The following is a 23,320-nucleotide window of genomic DNA, read 5'->3' on the forward strand; positions in this document are numbered from 1 at the left end:
TGTAAATTGGCAGGTGGCTGTAGTGAAATGAAGTCAAATTAGAGCGATAAATCGCGCTACCTCGCCTTAACGTAGCCTTCGATATCGTGCTCGATCCAGCCGTAATAATATATTGTGTGTGGTATAGTTTTATACATCAGGGTAAAAAAAGGAGAAAAGGCATTTTCTGTGTGGCAAAATACTTTTTGCTCAGTGGCAAAAGGCTTTTTGCTCTTTTAATACAAACATATTTTTTATCAATTTAAAGTAAAAAATACTTAGTAACTTTTAGTAATCTTAGTTAGAGATTTATTAATTAACAACTTCTCGCTGGGTTAGTCCTCAAAACGACTGTAGACACCAAGAGAAATAATTCTGAAAGTATAATATTATTATTTATAATAGTTCATCCATTCCGAAATGAAATATTGTTTTTATATGATACAATTTATGATAAATAACCAAATTGATGTACATGTTCCATTATCACATTTAGAAAGTAACAACAAAATTCTTATCCACTTATAATCGTGTCATGAAATGTACAAGGGATAATATCCCGAGCTACAAGAAAAAGGTCGTAAGTCTTATCTTCGGTCTCAAACAAATTTATTATTATCTACCTATTCTCAACAATAGATCTTACATAAGATAGCCTCTATTATGTATTCATGAAAAGGTTACCTCCAATTTATCAACTATGTACAGTCGCTGCAAAATTTAGCGTAGCACATTTCAACTTTATTTCTATGATAATAGTGTTCAAAAGAGGTAAAATTCGTATGGCCGCGGCTGGGCAATAGATGATAAATTTGAACTGATATTGCTCATAAATACTGAAACGCTTATTTGTAGTAATTTGACGATATGACAGTCTATCATAATTTAGTTCACAAACTAGACCCAGGCTTGGTATAGAAGACTTTTCTCCTAACTATACAAGTTATTTTGTCTTTGTCTATTAAATTATTAATATAATACTTAAGGTAAACACAGTCAGAATGTCATATTGCATATCGACTGTGTAAATTTTTAATCGTTTTTATGTGTATGACAGTTTTTTTAAATTTTATTTAATGAAATTAAAATGTAATACTTTTTATTTTATTTTTATAAAACGACACGACACGACGTGACACTCTACGGCTGATTTTCCTGTCACGCTGATCGTCAGCGCCAATCAGTCAGCTAGGATCGTTTTCGTCTCGTGCTGATCATCGTGAAGTAGTCAATTACTCGACCGGTGTCTATGTCACAATTGACCATGATTGTATTCGTCGGTACGTGCGGTCAGCGCGACAAGAAAACGCTCACTGAGTGTGGAGGCGCGTCGGCGCCTGTCGGTCGGCGGCGCTGACGCGCGGTGCGTACGCCCGCGTAGCGCGATCTGGGTGACTCGAAAACGCTACATACTACTACATACATATTAACCTATCAGCGAAGACCGTCAGCGTGTGGTCAGCGTGACAGGAAAATCAGCCTACGTTCCATAGAAATGATGTTTTGCGTCGCATCTCTACCGCATGATTTTGCATCGTGCGGTCTCACCTTTAGTGTCTAAACACACTAGGCCGAAAATACGCAGCCGAAGTTCGGCATGATTACTTATTTTATTTCGGCATGGTAAACTTCAGCCGCGTATTTTCGGCCTAGTGTGTTTAGACAAGAGTCAGATTCACAATGCGTATTTCCCTGCGCGACAGTCAATAAACGCTTACCGTGCTAAGCGTTGACCAATAACCGCTCTGTAAGTTTTGGGATCTGAACGGAAATTGTGAATTACTCCACTGGGTACTCTTCGAACAGGGCTTCAATTCTTATGCCCTGAATATCGATTCGAAGTTAATGGTATACCCGTGCATGACAATTATTACTATAGGATTGTGTCCCTGAATAAAATAAAATTCACGGTATAATTTCTGTACCTATTTGGTAATGCAATATAACATAGATTATGTTATAATCGTTACAACTCAACCATTTGAAAATGAAAATCATTTCAATAATTGTTTCACATAATCATTTACACCACATTTATTTCTTTAATCCATCCATATCAATATTAGAAATGAGATAGTTTGTATGTCTGTCATAACTCCACATTAAAAGACATGCCGATTGACCCGGAAAAGGACGCATGATGGTTTTTAACCCGGAATAATATACGGTCGAACTTTCAAACCCCTGGACAGGGTATGCCGGATGGCGTTGAACCCTTAATAGCTTTGTCCACATTGTGCCTTTTTCTGTTCGTCAAGGGCATGCGTTACAGCGCAGTCAACAGTGAACGTGAGGCATGCCCGCGCCCTCTGACCGTATCCAAAAAACAAAAATGACAATGTTGGCGTTGCGTTCGTTGACGCATTCAATTATTGAATGCGCCAAAATGAAAGTTGAATGAAAGAAGATGACGGAAATTGAAGATGAAAGTGTGGATATAGCTAATAAGTTCACCGCAGCATCTGAAGTTGCAAAAATCTAGTAAGTACTCTGTATAAACAGCTGTTCACATCGATACTAATATTATAAATGCGAAAGTGTGTCTGTCTCTTACCTCTTTATGCCCAAACCGCTGAACCATGTTGATTCGAGTCCCGGGAAGGGACTTAGAATACTTTTTATCTCAGAAAAAAATACTGTTCCTGCTTGATAAAATATTTTTGGTGCAGCTGTAACAATAAAGTTCTCGTGTCCCAGTGTTTGTGCGCGAACTCTTCCAAAACGGCTCAACCGATTTTAATGAAATTTTGTATGTGTATTTGTTAGGACTCAGAATAAGTTTTTATCTACTTTTTATATTGATACTATTAATATTTTTTATGGCCAAGCAACGTTTGTCGGGTCAGCTAGTAGTAATATATTATTTTATTCGAATGCGTAATAGGCAATACAAATTTGATCCAATGGCTTGTTCTGATTACACGTTCGGTTCGGGGGATAATCGCCCAATGGCGTGTCGTGTGGTACACAGGCTATATTTTTAGTGCAACCTTAATCATATTTATTGGTTCCCTAATAAGCCTTTTGAGGGTCACATTCCGAGTGCTGTAGTAATGTGAAAATATTTCACAAATTTTTAATATAATTTTTCTTAAAAAAAGGAGTAGAAGAAGCTACGAATAATAAAAAACTAAAGAAACGTAACGCCCATACTATTACCGTTTTAAATTTGGTTCCTTTCGAACTGTCATCTGACGTCAGCCTTTATACCGCTCAAGGCCACCTAAATATTGCAAATGTATTGAAATGTGTACCTAAGGTACACTTTTTTGACAACTATTGTGGAGCATATTTTTTGACGGAGTTACTTTTCCTTATTTTTATTATTCGTAGAGAAGAAGTTATAAAAAAATCAAAGTGACCTCAACTATATAATTTAAAGTGTTATGAATGATTGTTTTTAATATTTGAAACTAAGTGCTACTTGAACTATATTATTACATTTTTTAATTCGGATTCACGAGGAAATCAATTTTAATTTCTTCCTGTAAAACATATTTTCATGTTTTCGAGTTATTCCAGCGATTAAATTAGTGTTTTCCTGAAAACGTAATCGATGTGCATTTATCATTTTATTTTAAACTAGCTGTTGCCCGCGACTTCGTCCGCGTCAGTAACGTGATAGTAATGTGATAACAAAGATAATAAAAAAGAGAAAAGATTTCCCCTTTTTAATGTTCCTTACCTAAATAGCAAAAATGGGAACTCATTACAAAGACTTTGAAGCCTGTCTGTCTGTCCGTCTCCAGGCTGTATTTCAAGAACTGCGCTAGCTAAATAGTTAAAACAAATAAGGTTTTCTATCGCCGCTAAAGCAATAAATACTAAAAACAAAAGAAAGAAAGTATTTGAAGGAGGCTCGCATACAACAAATGCCTTAATTTAGCCTTTTGCCCTCAATGTAACCACAAAATACTTAATTGTATTTAAATTTTATTAATCATTATTCACTACATGTTATAAAACAAAGTCCTTAGTTCTGTCTGTCTGTAAGTTTCATCGTGGTAAACTCAAAAACCACTGCACGGATTTTCATGCGCTTTTCAATCGAAATAATGATTTTTCGGGAGGTTTAGGCCTATTTAATTTGTTTATATTCGCGTCTATGTGTGTCCCAAAAAAATCCAGAAATTTCCTCTAAGTATATCTCATTATCATATCACCACAATTGTAAGCATTGTACCAAATTCAGGTTATTGTACCTCTATAGTGTATTTAAAACACTATACAACAAAAGGATTTTGGAAATCGGCCCACAAATGGCGGAGTTGTCCGCGAACCATTATAGAAAAGTGAAATACATCCTCCTCCTTTTCGGAAGTCGGTTAAAAAGTAGCCTAAGTTATTCCTTACTACATCAGCTATCTGCCAAAAAAAGTCCCGTCAAAATCGCTCCAGCCATTTCAGAGATTAGCCGGAATAAACAGACCGACAGACAGACAGACAGACATGCAGACAACATTTTAAAAAAATATTGTTTTGGTGCATGTAGCATATATACATTCATATGCATGTAGTAAAAAACAATTCTTTCAATATTACAAACAGACACTCCAATTTTATTTATAAAAAAATTAAATATATAATATAATATGTATAGATGTATAGACTATTAAATTGCCTTTTTATGTAATTAAACGGTAAATGTAGACATTATAATTGCCTTGTAATAATATTTATTAGAAACTCAATTTATTACTAAACTTTTCATATCAGTCAGTCATTTCATTCATATCGGTCAGTTTCTCTATCGATAATGTTGACCGTATCTCTAAAATTATCTTAGATTACGACCTTATTGTGAAAATTAAACTAAAGCATAATATTTCCTTGAAACCAGCTGGTTGCTTGTTTTGTGCATGTTTAGTTTACACAGTAATGAATTGATAAAATCAACGAATTAATTATTAGGTCAGTGTCAAATACAGTTTACTACTCAAATATACTTTGTTAATTCGGAACAATATTAGGTAATCGTTTTATTTATTTTTTTGCATTTTTAATAAAATGACTGACTGTAATCAGTTACAATTAACATTTTGATACAATCTGGATAATATCAAAGACGCTACCGTCTTCATCATAATATTTTGAACTTCGTTAAAAAAATGTTAAACCAGTTTGAGGCAGCGTTCAAAATTTGAGATCAATAAAACAAAGTTTTACTTCTTTTGATATTTTACGAGACTACTATTTTGTAGTTTCATGTCATCGAGTTTATATTAAAACCATATATAAGGAGCAGTAGGTACGTATAAAAAGAGCTGTAGGTTTCATACAAACAAAAATTACCAACTTGAATATTGAATCAATAGTCCTCCACTTTTCCTTTGTTTATTTAAAGAACAGAAAAAACAATCTTATCCTTTGATCCTGAATAGACGTTGGACATATTTTGCGAAGAAAATCCTCAAAGAATTTTTACTATCTGAGATAATATTTTACAAAATAACATTATTTCCCCTCAGAGGTTCCTCGAGGGCCCGAGCGTGTCCTCTTATTTAAAAATGTCAAGATTTGAGTTCATATCTCGTACATCAAAGGAATTATAAGAATTAACCTTCGGCTCGATTCGCTTCGAATTACGAAAGTAGCGGGTTGTCGAGAATTCTCCTTGTGAGGTATTTCGTTATTACCGATATAGAATTTACTTATTTACAATTTTTACCATAAAATTTTCGTATAAAAGTACTCGAATCGAGTATTTTTCATGTCAAATTATAGATCCAGTCCACAAATTATTCATGTCTGATTATAGATCCAAAGCCAAATATGTGAAATTTTATTCTATAGTTTTGAAAGTAAAAATATTGGGATAATCTTGTAAAAATAGTAATTCAAATTAATAAAATTGTTTAACATTTCACATTTAAAATTATTTTTGTATGGGAGCAAAATCACAATTTTTGGCCTATTTTTGCTCTATAACTTAGTTCGCGAGTCCGACTTGCACTTGAACAATTTCATTTAAGCATGTTCCTTGAAGTACGAGGACGTTTGTTACAGGTAGAAATTTTTAAAAATTACGTGGATAACGTAAAGACGGTAGGTTCATACTTTTGGAACGTAGTTCCTTATCGCGCAATGCGCCTTGGGCTAGCCTGAAAAAGTTGTAATGGCACTTTTTTATTAGTACCTGCATGGTAGGGGCAGAGGGCGTTGATAGTATTCCTGTGCGTCAATGTTTTTGAGAATAAAGTAAAGCGACGCGTTCTCAGTATTCCTGGGCGTCAGTAAATGGCGTTTTTTAATATTTTTTTGAGTGTATATGTATACAGGTTTTTTGAACATAAGAAATAACTTCGTTCCATTTGGGTGTCCCTTGACACCTCTCAAGTTTTTTATATTATAACGCTTTTGGCAATTTAATCTTGGGACGACCTCTGTTGGGACCGCTAGTAGAAGATAACGGACCAACGCCTATAACTCTACAAGGCGCAGGTTCGGCCTCATATGGAATACTGTTCTCATCTCTGGGCAGGGGCGCCAAAATACCAACTGCTTCCTTTGGATCGTATCCAACGAAGGGCCGCTCGAATTGTTGACTGCCATAGTGTTTCAAACAGCTTGGACTCCTTGAAATTACGTCGAGATGTAGCTTCACTCTGCAACCTCTATCGGTTGTATCACGGGGATAGCTCTGAGGAATTCATCGGAATCATATCTCCTGCATCTTTTTGCTATTGTTCCACGCGAAAAATATACCATTCTCATCACCTTGATGAGTGGCAGTATTTCATCGTGCGTTTTTTTAGTAACTTTCTGCCACGCACTGTAAATTCTGGAATGAACTGTCACCAGCAGTATTTCCGGACTTATACGACCTGCAAACCTTCAAGAAGAGAGCGACGTGTTCCATATTAAAAAGCTGGCAACGCACCTGCAGCTCTTATGATGTTGCGAGTGTCCATGAGCAACGGTAGTTGCTTTCCAGCAGGTGACCCGTTTTGTAAAAAAAAACATTACATTTTATCCTAAAACGATCAAAAACCCACAAAAATACCCCCATAACTAAACCATCCCAGTTTAATTCCACGTGACGTCAGTGTTACATGACTAAAGCAATTTGTGCCGTTTGTAATTATTTTCAGGCGAATTGAGGTAATCTAAAATCATAGGGTTGGTTGGCCGTTAATCTAAAATAATCCACCGATTTTCAATCATTGTATTGGTTTTGTCGGTCTTATTGAGGGTAAAAAGTAAAAATGTACATTAGGAATTCCAAATTATTTTTCGTCTTCTAAGCTATATCGGAATGAGATTAGATAATCGTTTTAAATTGTTTGTATTTTTATTGCAGTTAACAATTTGATAAACGAAACAATTTTAGAAAGTAGTTTTAAATTGTTTTTTTTTTTTTAATTATATTTATTTTTCATTAAGATAAACGAAATAATAGTAGAAAGTAGTTGACGCAGAGGATTCGTTGTAAATTGTTTTTGATTCTTATTTTAATTACAATTATTACAGTTTTACTTTTTATTTTTTATATTTAATTCTTATTTTAATTACATTAATTACAATTAATATTTTCATAAACAAAATAATCTTAGAAAGTAGTTGACGAGGTGAATTGTTTAAATGTTCTTATTTTATTTTAATTACAATTTTTTTGCGCATTCAGAAAATCTTAAAGACTAGATTCAGCTTACTTTTAATCAAACTGAAAGCTTGAAAATTCATAATCAGCAGCAGCGTATTTATGAAACGACTATAAAAAGGTTCTTATAAAGCGCCTACAAAGTTGCCTCGATAAAATCCCAGCCATTACCCCGAACTATCCGGGATTGGGATTACTGATCCCGGGGGTCCGGGATCCCTTATACAATCCCGGCACGTGCCCCGGTAAGCGGCGGGATCAGTTTCTTAGCTCTTCTCGAAGAATTAAAAGAGATCTGAACGTTCGAGCGAGCCCGAAATAGGTTATTCATTTTGGTGTTTTATAGTTCTCCGAACGCGGAGTTATTTTCGTGTTATTTTTTTATCTGAAGTACGAGACCGTGAATTAATTCTGTTAAAGTACCTTAAAATATTTTTCAATTATTGTTACCTATTATTGTTTTCGATTGTTATACATCGTGTAGGTCGCAGTTGTTTATATTTCAATTTAATCTTTAAACCATTACAGTAGTCAGTACCTACGTATTTTTTTTTCAAGACAGAAATTTTAAGGTAAAATCATATTATTGTTATATAGTTTTTTTGCGTAACGGATTATATAATACATAGTTACGCAATATCGACTGTCATCTTGCGTATATTTGTATTGTTTGTATTGATGATTTATCACTTTTAAGTGACATGTCGCATAACGAAAAGTTCGTGTAGAATGTGAAATTCAAATATTTTTAAGACTTTGATTTTTTAATGTAATGGTATTATAATTTATAACCAAAAGTTATTTTTAACATGGTTAAAAACTCACCATATTCCGGACACGTGACACAGATCGCGACCGCCAAGTAGCCTATCAGTTCGGCGACCGCCATCTTGGTTGTTCCCTCAACCTATCGCGTGCGACATCGTCGCTATCACTCGCTCGCGCTTGACTCGGAGCGGTGTGGTGTCACCATCGTTGTTGTTTTCACATCTATAACAATTAAATAAGTTTATTAATACTTTTTTATAACGTATAAAAATATGTATGTTCAGTCTTTAAGCCTCTGAAGCCTGAAATAAATAAACATAGTCCTGAATGTATTCACAGCTGCAACAACGAAATAAGTATACATATTTGCCTGAAATAAGAAGGAGCATTATTTATAAAACCCGTATTCAAGCAGCACGTACACACATTTACTAGATGAAAGGGCTTAAGCAGTTTAAAATTTACTATTTAAAGAAAAATTACTATGCAGTTGGAGAAAAGGTTATTGAAGGTCGAAAAATTTAATAAAAACAAAGATACTAAAAATTTTCCAGAAAAAAAAACCTTTTTCATGACGCCAGAAGTATCGTTATATTTTTAGTGTATCTAAAAAACTTTACGAAAATATTTTTCATTCATTTATGCAAAAGTATAAAATTGTGTACTTCGCGATATCAATAAAACATTTTTATTCAAAGACATTTCAATAACCCTTTGAAAATGTTATAATCGGAAGAAATTGCTTTTCGTTCTCGGATACAAATGTAATATTTTCGTATATATAGATATTCTATATTTTTACACTGGATGTAATCATAAAATCGAATCTATATACTGCCGCTGACAGCCCATCGCATATGAAACTCATATTTCCATTTATATTATATCGATTGGCAAATAATTTCTGTGCCGCATTTTATCGAGGAGAATCCTGCTGCTATTATTATTTATGTGATAGTTTGTGAGGAAGGAAGAATGTTTCTTACTCTTTCGAGCAATATGACTGAACTGATTTTAAGGAAGTTGATGCTTCAAATTTTTACACACTTCTGTAACCATAGCTTCTGTATCATAGACCATTCTGTAACAGAAAATATTAGTAAATTATTTTCTTTTTTGGTAGTTTCCACAGTTCCTTTTGTTTTCCTTTTCTTTTTGTAACTTGAGCTCTTTTTTTCAGGAAATGTACTGGTTTAAATAAATAATTAATTTAAGGCAACTTGAGTAATTACAGACACGCGATAACACTGAATACATGCATAAAGCTCTGCTACGAAAAAGTAGCACAGCAACGACGCTGTAATTCTGCTACGACGCCGTAGCTCTGCTACGATGATGCAGCTCTGCTACGACGCTGTAGCTCTACTACTACAGCTACGACGCTGTAACTCTGCTACGACGCTGTGGCTCTGCTACGATGCTGTCGCTCTGCTACGACACTGTAGCTCTGCTACGACGCTGTAGCTCTACTACGACGATGCAGCTCTGCTTCGACGCTGTAGCACAGCTACGACGCTGTAACTCAGCTACGACGCTGTAGTTCTGCTACGACGCTGTAGCTCTACTATGACAATGCCAGTCTGCTATGACGCTGTAGCTCTGCTACGACGCTGTCGCTCTGCTACGACGCTGTAGCTACGACGCTGTAGCTCTACTACGACGATGCAGGGCCAGTACCATGAAACTATTTTGAGACTCAAACAATCGTAAGAGAATGTTGCGTCCTACTCTAACAAACGTGAATTGACGTTGTTAGAGCAGGACGCGGCATTCTCGTCCGATTGTTTGAGTCTCAAAACCGTTTCATGGTACGGGCCCAGGTCTGCTACAACACTGTAGCTCTGCTACGACACTTTAGCTCTGCAACGATGCTGTAGCTCTGCTACGACGCTGTAGTTCTCCTACGACGCTGTAGCTCTGCTACGACGCTGTAGTTCTCCTACGACGCTGTAGCTCTGCTACGACGCTGTAGCTCTGCTACGACGCTGTAGCTCTGCTACGACGCTGTACTTCTCCTACGACACTTTAGCTCTGCAACGATGCTGTAGCTCTGCTACGACGCTGTAGTTCTCCTACGACGCTGTAGCTCTGCTACGACGCTGTAGCTCTGCTACGATGCTGAAGCACAGCTACGACGCTGTAGCTCTGCTACGACGCTGTAGCTCTGCTACGACGCTGTAGCTCTGCTACGATGCTGTAGCTCTGCTACAACGCTGTAGCTCTGCTACGACGCTGTAGCACAGCTACGACGCTGTAGCTCTGCTACGACGCTGTAGCTCTGGTACGATGCTGTAGCTCTGCTACAACGCTGTAGCTCTGCTACGACGCTGTAGCTCTGCTACGACGCTGTAGCTCTGCTACGACGCTGTAGCTCTGCTACGACGCTGTAGCTCTGCTACGACGCTGTAGCTCTGCTACGACGCTGTAGCTCTGCTACGACGCTGTAGCTCTGCTACGATGCTGTAGCTCTGCTACAACGCTGTAGCTCTGCTACGATGCTGTAGCACAGCTACGACGCTGTAGCTCTGCTACGACGCTGTAGCTCTGCTACGACGCTGTAGCTCTGCTACGACGCTGTAGCTCTGCTACGACGCTGTAGCTCTGCTACGACGCTGTAGCACAGCTACGACGCTGTAGCTCTGCTACGATGCTGTAGCTCTGCTACGATGCTGTAGCTCTGCTACAACGCTGTAGCTCTGCTACGACGCTGTAGCACAGCTACGACGCTGTAGTTCTGCTACGACGCGTAGCTCTGCTACGACGCTGTAGCTCTGCTACCACGCTGTAGCTCTGCTACCACGCTGTAGCTCTGCTACGATGCTGTAGCTCTGCTACGATGCTGTAGCTCTGCTACGACGCTGTAGCACAGCTACGACGCTGTAGCACTGCTACGACGCTGTAGCACAGCTACGACGCTGTAGCTCTGCTACGATGCTGTAGCTCTCCTAAGATGCTATGATGCTTTCTAGAACTGCTACAAGCACAACCGTAACGGTTAAGCATAGAATAAACCTACGCGTCAGTGACGGAGCGTCAAGTTGCGTCAAGTTGTCAAATTAGTTTTTTTTGTATACAAAACACACATATTTTGACAACTTGACGCTCCGCTTCGCAGTCGCCTGGTCGCGAAGGTTTGGCCTAAGCTTTATACGGTTACGATGGTATTGTAGCTCTGATATTGCGATGATTTTGGGCTGTTACACTTTTAAACTTTTACGAGGCTATCGAACTTCTAAGAGGACGCTAAGCTACGTAGTACATTTACTACGAGTTGTTTTTTACTAAGGATTATCGTAGATGACCTAAAATACCTACTACTGAATTTAAAAAACAAATTAATTTATTCTTTTAATTTATTACCATGCAAACATAATGCAAGCAATCATAAAACAATAGTCAATATAAAAGTAATTTAGGTCGTATTCACAATGCAGTTTGCATGAACTAAAAAATTGGCAAATATTTTTCATTTTCCAACGTAATTAATTCAATTATGTATTCACAAATTTTTCGTCCTTTCATGAATGTTTAATATTCACCTTGTAATAAATAATACACAAATATAATATATTTTAAAGTTACACAAACGTGATTCAAATTAAAAAGTCGTCAAATATTTACTCGTGTTCAACCTAAAGTTAGATATTATAAATAAGTAACAACCATCCTTATTCTGGCAGGAATGTACATTATATACGTATACAGTTTCCTTATATACGATTGAATATTCCGGGAAAACGTTAACAGAACGTGAGTAAAGTTGAAGTAATGGGAGTCAATATCGGGCGCTGTGGAGTCGCGGGTAATCTCGTTAGCTCGTATCGGGGGGGATTCTTATTTATATTTTTCTAATTTCATGTGGAATCGCTACACCACTATCATCAAAGTTAAAAAATCGAAGTTTTCTCTTAGCTGTCCACGTAGTTACCTACCATCCATTACTTGTGTTACTTTTAGTTCTATAATGAAAGTTGTCTGGAAGAAATCACTTGTAGCGATAAGACCGCTTTCTGTACTTTTTAATCTTAGTCACTTAGTTCTGTATATTGTCATGTTTGTTTTGGTGCAATAAAATATTTTCATTCATTCATTCATTCACCGTCAGCGCCTTATAGCTGATCCGGTAAAGGTTGTTTTGCCAAACGAATAGAACAAAATGCTTATAGAAATATTATATTTAAGCACATAGTAGTATCTTGTCGTTTCGCACGTTAGGTAGACGTTATGTCACGTCGTACTCAAGAAAATTTAATAAACGCGATTCAGGACTGTGCGCTATTTGATCCGCTATACTTTTTAAGCATATAAAAAACAGATGTTTGTAAGACGTATAGGATTTAAAGGGCACAAAATTTTACCTTAAGGATCTGAAAACATTCAGCATATTCAGAAACGCACTTGTTACTCCTGCAGTATCCCTGAACATAGAATAAATAGGCGATATTTATAAATAAATGTAGATATATTTATACAAGTATCAGTCAATTTCACCAAAGCTTCGGGAATAGTTTAGGAGCTGATAAAATTACCCAAACTAATGTCCGAAGCGTTGAAAGGCCCTTGTAAAATAGTGTAATTAAATGCGCTTTGTTACTGGAGAGTTTCATTAGAAAAGCTTCACAACATTAAGTGGGTGACATGGTATAAATGTGCCGGTAAACAGAAGTGACACCCGCTAACATAAAGGGAACAATGCGAGTTCCGACGCGGTCCGCCTTTGTTGGGGTCCTTTTCAGGTCACTCTCAGTACGCCAAAGAAATATTATTTGAAAAATATTATATAGCCATAATAAGCATTATGCATCATTATTTTACGTCTTCGGTACACAATAAAATTGCTAGTAAATGATAAGATAATATAGAATTTGTTCAAAATAAAAGATTTTAGAATGAAATTCAGGACTCTGAGACTGTACTGCTAACCCTTTCTAAAAATATTTACAAAGAAGAAGGAAGGGGTTTAGTGTCTACTCTAAAAATTTTCTGTTACTACCTAAACCAGAACCAGTATTAGTTATCCAACACTATAAACAGGAAAATAGCTGAGAGTTGTTATCGGCATCATCCCTCTAATTTTAGTAGAGAACTCATTTCGAAAGTTCGACAGTTGCAGCGATAAATAGATAACTCTGAAACTTGTAGCTAGTTTTATCAGATGCTCCACATTTATGTTTTTGGGTCCAATTTTATATATTATAAATTATTGAGAGAGAGAAAAGAAAGAGGAAAATCAAATAAAATATAATTATTATCACGTTAAGGAAAAAATGTCATATAAACGTAACGTAAGTAAAAATTAATACCTTAGCGAAACCAACAAAATACACGAAAATGTTACTACGTGAATTTTTTTCTTTGCGTATTAACTAAATACGTTTAACATTTCAGTGTGAATAAATTCACAATTTATACAATTTGCACAATAATGTCGCTAATCCCGATGAAGTAATCAAAATAACTCGGAGGAAATAAAATCCCGTGATTACTCAAAGAGTTTCAGCCTTAGCTTTTTTCGATCCCTCTGGATGTGAACGCTGGAGAAACATGATTTGTTTCGCTCCGATGCTCCGAGTTTCTAATGAAATCTTTTAGAAACATGTTAAAAATATTCCTCGGAATTGGTACGTTTCAGAAAATCAAAGAAGAAATTGAAACTCTGTTTGTGTTTCATTTTACGAGAAAATTATCTTTCGCTCTGCTAATATAAGGCAGCTCTTTTTGTAATATTTCATGAGCATGAATCGTAAATGAAAGCAAAATTGAATTTTGTTTATTACGTAAATGTTGGAATAAGGGCAAACCTTTGGAGGTTTCGCTGTAATAGATAATAATATTTGTTTGGTTATCAAAAGTTAATATTAAATGTTGCAATAATTACCATTCTTATTATTGCAAATCCTTATTATAATCGAGGGCCAGATAATCAAGATTCTCCTAGTTAAAAACGAAAACAGCATTACATAATTCACATGTAACGTACAGAGTATTTAGTCTCCTTTATCAAATAGAACTATTTGGGAATGTTTTGCTGCCGCTGGCTCAAAGAATGCCTGCAAAATAAGCAACATTGGCAAAGAACCAAATTGAAGAGATAAGTCTGTTTGTTTAAGTTAGATAACTACAGACAGGCATTGGTTTAGCTTATTATCCAGAAACGGTTCTTGAAAACTTGTTTATTATTTTTATACAAATGTAATACTTAAATGTTTGTAAATCGAAAGATTAAACTGTAATTATATTTTAAATACGGTAAGCGATAAAAAAACAAATTGGTAAAATGATGTTTCCAATTCTAAAAAGCACGATGCAGGCTGATTGCATGTGATTGCTTAAAAAAAGAAACAGCCGATGTGAAAAGATCGTTCCTGCACCTGATAGATTGCCAGCCGCGTTGGTCATCGTCCCACTGGGTTATGAGAGTTATAGCAGAAGAAAAACTTGTCTTGTTTATAATGCACATAACAACGCAAGCCAGCATCACTGAAATCTGCGTAGTACATATTAAAATGACCTATCAAAACATTTCTATCAAATTCGCGGTATAGGCTCAAAATGCCTTAGGTAATCAATAAATTCAGTTACGGGCTTTCATTTTTCTAACTTTCCTTATTTATGGCTGTCTTATCCGTGGATTTATAGATGTTTTTAATGTAAACTTTACTCGCCCTTCGCTACATTTTATTAGACGACCATAATTAAAATGGTGGCTTAAGACGCTCCCCCTACGGAGATGCCGTAATTTTTAAAGTCTTATTAACTCATAATTTGAAAGCTACAAAATTATACTTAAAATACAACAATAATCTTCAGCATATTATGAACATTCCTTTCTCCGTTATTAATTTCCTATTTTTGTTTATTATACTCATGATATCAGTTTCCAAAGTAATACTAATTAATTTAAATTCAAGCATACATTCAGTATCTCCAGTATACATTCAGTATCACAAACACACGCTAATAGATCGACAATATAATTATATTTGTCGTTTAATTTTTTTTAAGGTCAATTTTTAACTATCATAAGTAAAAAAATTGGATTTTGTTGCGATCTCGGCAACGCGGCAAATGGCTTAAATATATTATTATTTAGCTAGATGTCGCCCGCAACTTCGTTCCGCCAAAATTCGTTTATCGCGCGATAACCGTACATTTTTACAATTTAAGTGTTATGCCTGTACGATGTTATATCACAAATTATTTGTACTCAAATGATAAAGATCAAAGTTTGTAAATCTGCTTGCAATTCCTTCACACAAAAACCTATGAATAGATTATGATTGCTGCCTTACTAGTAGTCTCTAGGCCATTTTATCCTAAACACTAGCGTCATTACACTATGAGAATACTTCCCGTGGACCACAGTACTGACGTTGGTAAAAACTAGTGTAAGATAAAATTAATTTAGATTTAATCTTCTCGATAAAATTAGATGATATTAAAGATAAAGTTTTGTTTTATTAGTAAAATTTACCTGGCCCGATATTTTCTGCTCTACTTGGCGAAAACTGTTGCATACGCGTACCTGTAACAAAAGTTTATACAATAAGAGCGCTGTTGAAAAGTTTTAATGTTTTAATTTAGCAAAGTAGAGCATTATTTGCATAACGGTGTACGAACGTATATTTTAACAATAGCCTGTTAACGTATTACTAGATTTTCAAATTTACGCTTTTCAGAGACGTTGAATACAATTGAATATAAATAATCTGTAGACGAAAAGGTGTTTGACACCGCAGTAGGCGTAAAACCCATTATCTTTTGTCGTGAAATCTGATTTTGCATATACGCTGAAGTTGGCACTCAGAGAGATTAATAATTATATTTTCTTGGTAAAAACTTTGATATAAACTCATTTTCCAGCCAATCTTTTCATATTTTAAAATACTCAGTAAAATATATCTGACTGCGTATGCTACTGTTTTATTATTAAGAGAATCTAGTTTAAAGCTAGAGACACCAGTAACAGAGTCCAGACACAGTGGTCTCCTGGACAAATTTTAATTAAAGGCCTACTTTGTTATATAAAGCATTTCATATTTTAAAATACTCAGTAAAATATATCTGACTGCGTATGCTACTGTTTTATTATTAAGAGAATCTAGTTTAAAGCTAGAGACACCAGTAACAGAGTCCAGACACAGTGGTCTCCTGGACAAATTTTAATTAAAGGCCTACTTTGTTATATAAAGCATTTTCAAACTTCGGTTAAAAATGCGTTACTAATTATATTATATACCACAGTAATTAATTAATCTAAATATTAAATACCACAGTAATTAATAAATCTAAGTTTAATACGTGGGAGAGCCATGCTTCGGCACGAATGGGCCGGCTCGACCGGATAAATACCACGTTCTCACAGAAAACCGGCGTGAAACAGCGCTTGCACTGTGTTTCGCCGAGTGAGTGAGTTTACCGGAGGCCCAATCCCCTAACCCCTACCCTATTCCCTTCCCTACCCTCAACTATTCCCTTCCCTTCCCTTCCCTCCGCTATTACCCTATTCCCTCTTAAAAGGCCGGCAACGCACTTGCAGCTCTTCTGATGCTGCGAGTGTCCATGGGCGACGGAAGTTGCTTTCCATCAGGTGACCCGTTTGCTCGTTTGCCCCCTTATTTCATAAAAAAAAGTACCATTTGTATTTTTTATTGGAGTAACATTGAAAAGACAGCTTCTAGGGTTGAGGTTATATTATCAGCCATAAGCCAGAATACTTAAAATAATATAAAATTGTCTCAAATTTGAATAAGAATACGTAATTATATATACTACACGATTGTCTCAAGCCTATTTTGGCAAGGAAGTATCCTAATATCGACATATGGAAGAAGTTATTATATTAGCGAATAATAACACAACTGGGTTAGCCGTCTGCCAAATACGTATTGCAAATTGGTCCTCTTTGTGGAGCCATACAGATATACTATTAGGTTTTGCCCGCAACCTCGTCTGCGCGAAAATTCGATTTCGCTGAAACTGTACAGTGTATAATACTTTTACGGGATAAAAACTATCCTGTATCTTTTCCCGGTACTCAAAGCACATCAGAAGTATATTGTTGAAATTAATTAAGCGGTTTAAACGTAAAGGATAAAAGAAACAGATAAACTGTTAAATATAGTATGTCTGTCATAAGATTTTACTAGGGGGATTGCGTAAAATATTATATTTATCATAATGATAACAACATTAGAACGGGAGCCCTAGAACATTTTTTTTTCATTACTATCAATCTATTTTTTTGGTAACTTCATTTTGATAAGACGAACAACAATTATTTTATTTGCGAGATATCTCGAAAGTGGTAGCTAACAGAGGGTTCCGTTATAGGGTTCTGTAATCAACAAAACTTGGTTGACTACTGAACCCTAATACGCAACCCTAACAAGTTATTTTTTTTTTACATTGATAGGTTAATTCTTCAAGCCCAATAAGAGCACCGGTGATCGCGACAACAATAGAATACAAAGCATTTCCTGGAATCTGCGATCGAAGTATTAATAGTTATATAATTTAGGAGTATTATTGTCCTACAAATAGAACAATCCATATTTTAGGACCATCAAGTCAAAATATGAAATCCTTTCTATTTCTGTTAGCTGCCACTTTCAAAAATTTTTGCAGATAAAAATGTTGTTCGTCTTATCAAAATGAATCTACTCACAAAAAATTTGCTTTATAGTAATAAAAAAAAATTGTTCTAGGGCTGTACTACATATTTTATATTTTAGGACCATAATAAAATAAAATAAGTACATAATTATTATTATAATTATTATAATTCGCTTAACAACTATTTTGAATCATGTTTATAATAGCCTAAAAATATGACGTGTCATACGAAAAGAAACAAAATATTTGGAACTGTTTCCCCAAAAGTGAAAACTTGGACATTGGTCCAAAATTTGTTCAGTATAAAAAGCACATAAATAGTATATTAAAAATTTAAAATCGACAAATACCTTTTTGCTATTACTAATTTGAAATATTAATAACCCTATTTTGTTGTATTGTATTGTTTGATTCTTCTGTAATGTTAATTTAATAGTCGTATACTTTATTACATATTATATTTTGTTGTTGAAATTTATTAGCGCATGTAGTGTTTGTCTTTAAGTAATTGTTCCACTGAATGTTAATTAAAGCGTATTTTGTACTCTATTATAAGTGTTAGCAATTGTTGACAAAACTTTTAGAATAAATAAATTGTAAAGCTCAAAACTGTTATTAGTTTATTAGGTGAGGTGGGTAAAGAAAAAAATGATTGATGTTGACAAGAGCGCCTGAACCCTTTTTAGGGTAATATTTAACCCTTTCATACTTGTACAGCGTCGTTCACGAGCTCAAACTTTGCTCATTTCAAAATCATATAGAAACATATTTCAAATCGAATACAGGCGTAAAGCAGTATCATAAATTAAATTTAATACTATTTTGTTTATTTTTGTTTTTTATTAAAGCAACTTAAAATTAGTGCCGAAAGTGTGCATCATATTGTGTACTTACCAAAGTAATATTTTCTTAACTTTTTACAGATTTTCAATTACTTCTATTACTGCGGTAGTAGATTCTTAGTAATGGTGGCTGTCTAATCCTCGCGGTACGCAACCGCGACCGACAATAAAATCAAAATATAAAATGCCACTTTATGAACTAGAGTCTAGAGTCTAGACTATAGGTCTCATACTCTACCAACATCGGTCTAGTGACCGATGCTTTGTAGTGGCGTAGAGGAATATTAAATGGATCGGAAAGCCACCTTTATAAGTAACTGTTTGCTGTATGGCAGTTACCCATTTACCCGGTAAACACTATCTAACTTTTTATGGCCACGAAGACATTGTTTTATTCAAACATTGGCTCATGGCCGGCATTTTCTCCTTCATAACCCAACCTTTGGATGTCGTCCAAATTGTATAGTCATATATCTTGACGAGTGACCGAGCTTTACACGTAAAATATCATGCAGCAATATGCTCAGGGTCCGTTTAATCATTATTATAATATTATCTATATATTAATACGTGAGCCAAAAACTTTGTATCCCTTTTGACGAAAAATGGGAAAACGTAGGTGAATGAAATTTTGCACAGTTATAGTTTATATGGTGAAGGAGTGCATCGAGCTAATATTATTTTAAAATTATGCTTTTATCATAAATTTTTTAACAAATAAAACATTACACACACTACAACACACACACTAGGAAAAATGACAGATTTTTGAGTGACAAGCCTATACATACGAATTATACTCGTTTATTTATGGTTGATCTATATATTAATACGTGAGCCAAAAACTTTGTCTCCCTTTTAACGAAAAATGGGGAAACGTAGGTGAATGAAATTTTGCACAGCTATAGTTTATATGCTGAAGGAGTGCATCGTGCTAATATTATTTTAAAATTATGCTTTTATCATACATTTTTTTAACAAATAAAACATTACACACACTACAACACACACACTAGGAAAAATGACAGATTTTTGAGTGACAAGCCTATACATACGAATTATACTCTTTTATTTATGGTTGAAGTCTGTTGACAAAAAGGTGACAAATTGAAAATGGATTATAGTTTTTTATTGAATCTTAGATACTATTAGACAATGCTTACACGGCCAGTCCGAGATCAGCTGAGTCCCAGAGACAAGAGTTGAAAAAAAGTATGATAAAAATATAGGTAGTATTCCTAATATAAAGTCGTTGAAACTAAGGTCGAATTTCGACCATTGGGCGATCTCTAGTAATATTTTAATACGACAACATATTTGAAGCGAGAAATTGTAGTTGTATCGGTAATGGGTATGGATTAAACACGTTAAACTTGCGTTTAAGGCGTTGTGTTTAATACGCTATCTGAATGCTTTCAACGAAATTGCTTCAGTGGTTTGGGCGCGAAGGGATAACAGACAGACATACTTTCACATTTATAATATTAGCATGTACCATCGAGGAAATTGATTCCTTGGCAGTTGACAGTTAGTTGGTCGGATCATGTCAATTCAATGTTAATTATTGTGATCGGTCGGATGGGTTTGACTTAACGCAACCAAATTACTGAGGTCCGCCATCTACCTAGGAATCAACTTCTCTGATCTGGGGGCACGGCAGTGCCCCTGCCAAGGCGAGCTAAGCGAAGCGCAAGGGTACTACCTACCTCTTCTCGAAACGTTTCGTCGTATTTTTGAACCCTCGTAACTTTGATTTGGATAATAGTACTTTACCTTTTGTTAGTCCCTACGGTATACAATTGCTCCCAGTATATTCTAGACAGTGTCTCTATTGTGCAGACAAGACCGATTACTTTTTTGCACTCTATACAATATTATGTACACATGAAAACACTAACAATATTCCACCATGTGTATGTGCGAGTCAATGAACTGTCCATTGGTGAATCTATGCACCCAACCACTGCAGAAATTATTGCCAGTTTACAAACAATTGAACACAAAGCTTTCAGAGGGAATGTCAACTAAATTCCTGCTTTACTTGTATGGAAACATTGCATTGGTGATACATGCATTAAGTGCAGACGTTATTGAAACACGTATTTACATTACAATATTCTTGTTAAATTGAAAAATTATTCATATATTTGACGCGGACGGAGTCGTGGGCAATAGCTAGTGAGAAATATACATCCAACAGATTAATATACCCTTTCTATACCTGTTTGTTAAGGATAGCTCCATAAAGTAACGTTAATTACTATTGATTTTGTGAACATAAGGCGCAAAAATAAATATACTAAAATAATCGTATCTCAGCTCCGATATTACTTAGAACCATTTTTATTACTAATATATGTTCCTCTAATGTGGTGCTACAAAATAATATTGGTTTAATCCCTGGCCGCTGGAAAAAAAATAACGCCACAGGTCCATACAAAGTTACTCAATGCCCTTTCTATGTACACGAAGTTAAAAGTATTGCACAAAGTTGGTGAACTATAATTTTATTTTTGTTTTACTAATGTTTTTACTTAAGTTTAATACAGGTTTAGTTAAGTATTAAGATTAATGAACTAAATAGCATAGGTAAATGATATTTATCACTCGCGACAGATCGCAACCTCATCGCCGCTTACCCCGTAACTATATATTTTATTTAAATAGCGGCGTGATCGCGCTGCTATATACAATTACAACTATATACAATAATTGCTTGTGATCTTGCGGTCTAGCGACCAAACCGCTCGTTCGCACGGACACATAGACACCGAGCCTCATAATATTTATCTGTTTCCGAGAAATAAAAGTGTTTTGTCTCTACTGACCTACAGGCTTTTATGGCATATGGATGACACTACCATGGACGCAAGGATTAGTAGCTTTTGTCACTCAAAATGACACCAGCATCAGTTTTCATTTGGGACATGCAATATGATACACATTACACACATTGACGGGAAATTCCTCAAATGATACTTTACAAAATGGCCGCATTAGTAACTTTAGATAGTAGATACAGTTCGGCACCAAAAGGTATGCTGCCTGACTTTTTTAATAAAGTAGGAAGCATAGTAATACTTTACTTCAGCATTAATAAAACGCTTCACAGCTTCTGGAATTTCGTGCGATAAAAATAAAATATTGCAAAAATTCATTCAGTTTTGATGTTTGATTATAAAGTGAGATGTGAAAATTAAAAATATAATTTGTCGAAACAAATGAGCGGACGTAAAAGCTAATGAGGCAATCGCTCTCCCGGCGCTAATCTAGAAGTTCATTTCGCTCCGCTTACCCAGCTCATAATATTTTACTATATTATTCTTTGTATATCAAATTTTATGACACCGCTTTAAAAAGTTATTAGTTCACAAAACTTTGCATGAATTGAGCATACTTTTAAGTGTCAGCACATTTTATGTGACATACCCGGTTTGATCACAATAAAGGCTGTAGAGGGTCCTCTTTTGACGATAATGCATGCTGTTAATAGCTTAGCAATCATGACTATTAATCGTAACTCAAAGTGACGAAAGAACTTTACAATGACTTTCAAGTCCATGAAAGTTGCATGTAGTTATGAGACATATAACATGCAAGAATAATTATTTAGCACGCGGATATAATCGGCAGTAGCATGTGGATGCGCATAGCCCAACAGATATGAGCTAGGTCACTCCATCGACACCTGCGACAATTTGTAATTCATCCACTTGCATACACACGCTCTCTTGTCAATATCACCAAACTATTATACTTTGATTACATTAATATATATTATATACATTAACATTGACATATTTTAAGATCCAATAGAATCGCTGCGCTGAGCGAGGTCACGGCAAGCTCACGTCAATAGACGGGTCCACACCAAGCGAGCAGCCTCGGGCGAGCCTCGCCGCTTGCGGCTAACGGCGAGACGACGGATTGTACACAGCGAGGCAGCCTCGCTCGAACAGCCCGAGCAGAAAGACACGATGGAACCGCACGTACGCACTGCCGTGACAGCTTATGCTTTTATTTTGCTATGTGTAACTATAAAAAATAGGAGATCTCGTCTGTATGATCCTAACAAAAACTCAATTTTTTTAGATCCTTAACTGGAATATTCTTTTTGCGGCTGATTTCTCTCCAAGAATCTTCCCTCATCCCCCTGTTAGTGTAATTAGGATCCCTGGCATCTCAAAGCCATACATTTGCGGCGTATAAACTTATTAGTTGTCGACACTGATCGTTCATTTTTGAATGCGGCACAAACCAAAACACCTGACGTCCACACTGCGTAAGGCAAACGACCGAGGCACCTTTGAGCAAACCGACACCGATCAGCTCGGCAGCGCGCGCGTTTGCTCGAGCCTGAACATGCGCCCGCCTCGGGCGAGTAACGTCCACACCAAATAAGCGGTACTTCGCATGCTGCGCGCGGCGGGACTCGCCCGCGGCTGCTCGCTTGGTGTGGACCCGCCTAATGAAGCGATTGTATTGGATCTCAAAAACACATTCCTTGCTACACATC

The 23,320-nt window shown here is 35.8% G+C and overlaps 1 protein-coding gene across 4 annotated transcripts in view; it reads right to left on the bottom strand.

The window, feature by feature from the left end:
• LOC121728565 (lachesin-like) overlaps positions 1-23,320 on the bottom strand; it is a 133,166-nt gene that overhangs the window by 56,600 nt on the left and 53,246 nt on the right. For 3 of the 4 annotated variants that reach the window (XM_042116740.1, XM_042116739.1, XM_042116737.1), the window contains exons 2-3: positions 15,822-15,872; positions 8,405-8,569 (exon numbers count right to left, since the gene is read on the bottom strand). In XM_042116740.1, coding sequence (XP_041972674.1) covers positions 8,405-8,468 — 64 coding nt within the window. In that variant the 5' untranslated portion in view covers positions 8,469-8,569; positions 15,822-15,872. The remainder of the gene's footprint in view (positions 1-8,404; positions 8,570-15,821; positions 15,873-23,320) is intronic. The other variant, XM_042116738.1, reaches the window with a different exon arrangement.

The sequence above is a fragment of the Aricia agestis genome, chromosome 7, assembly GCF_905147365.1.
Source record: "Aricia agestis chromosome 7, ilAriAges1.1, whole genome shotgun sequence".
In the NCBI taxonomy this organism is placed as follows: domain Eukaryota; kingdom Metazoa; phylum Arthropoda; class Insecta; order Lepidoptera; family Lycaenidae; genus Aricia; species Aricia agestis.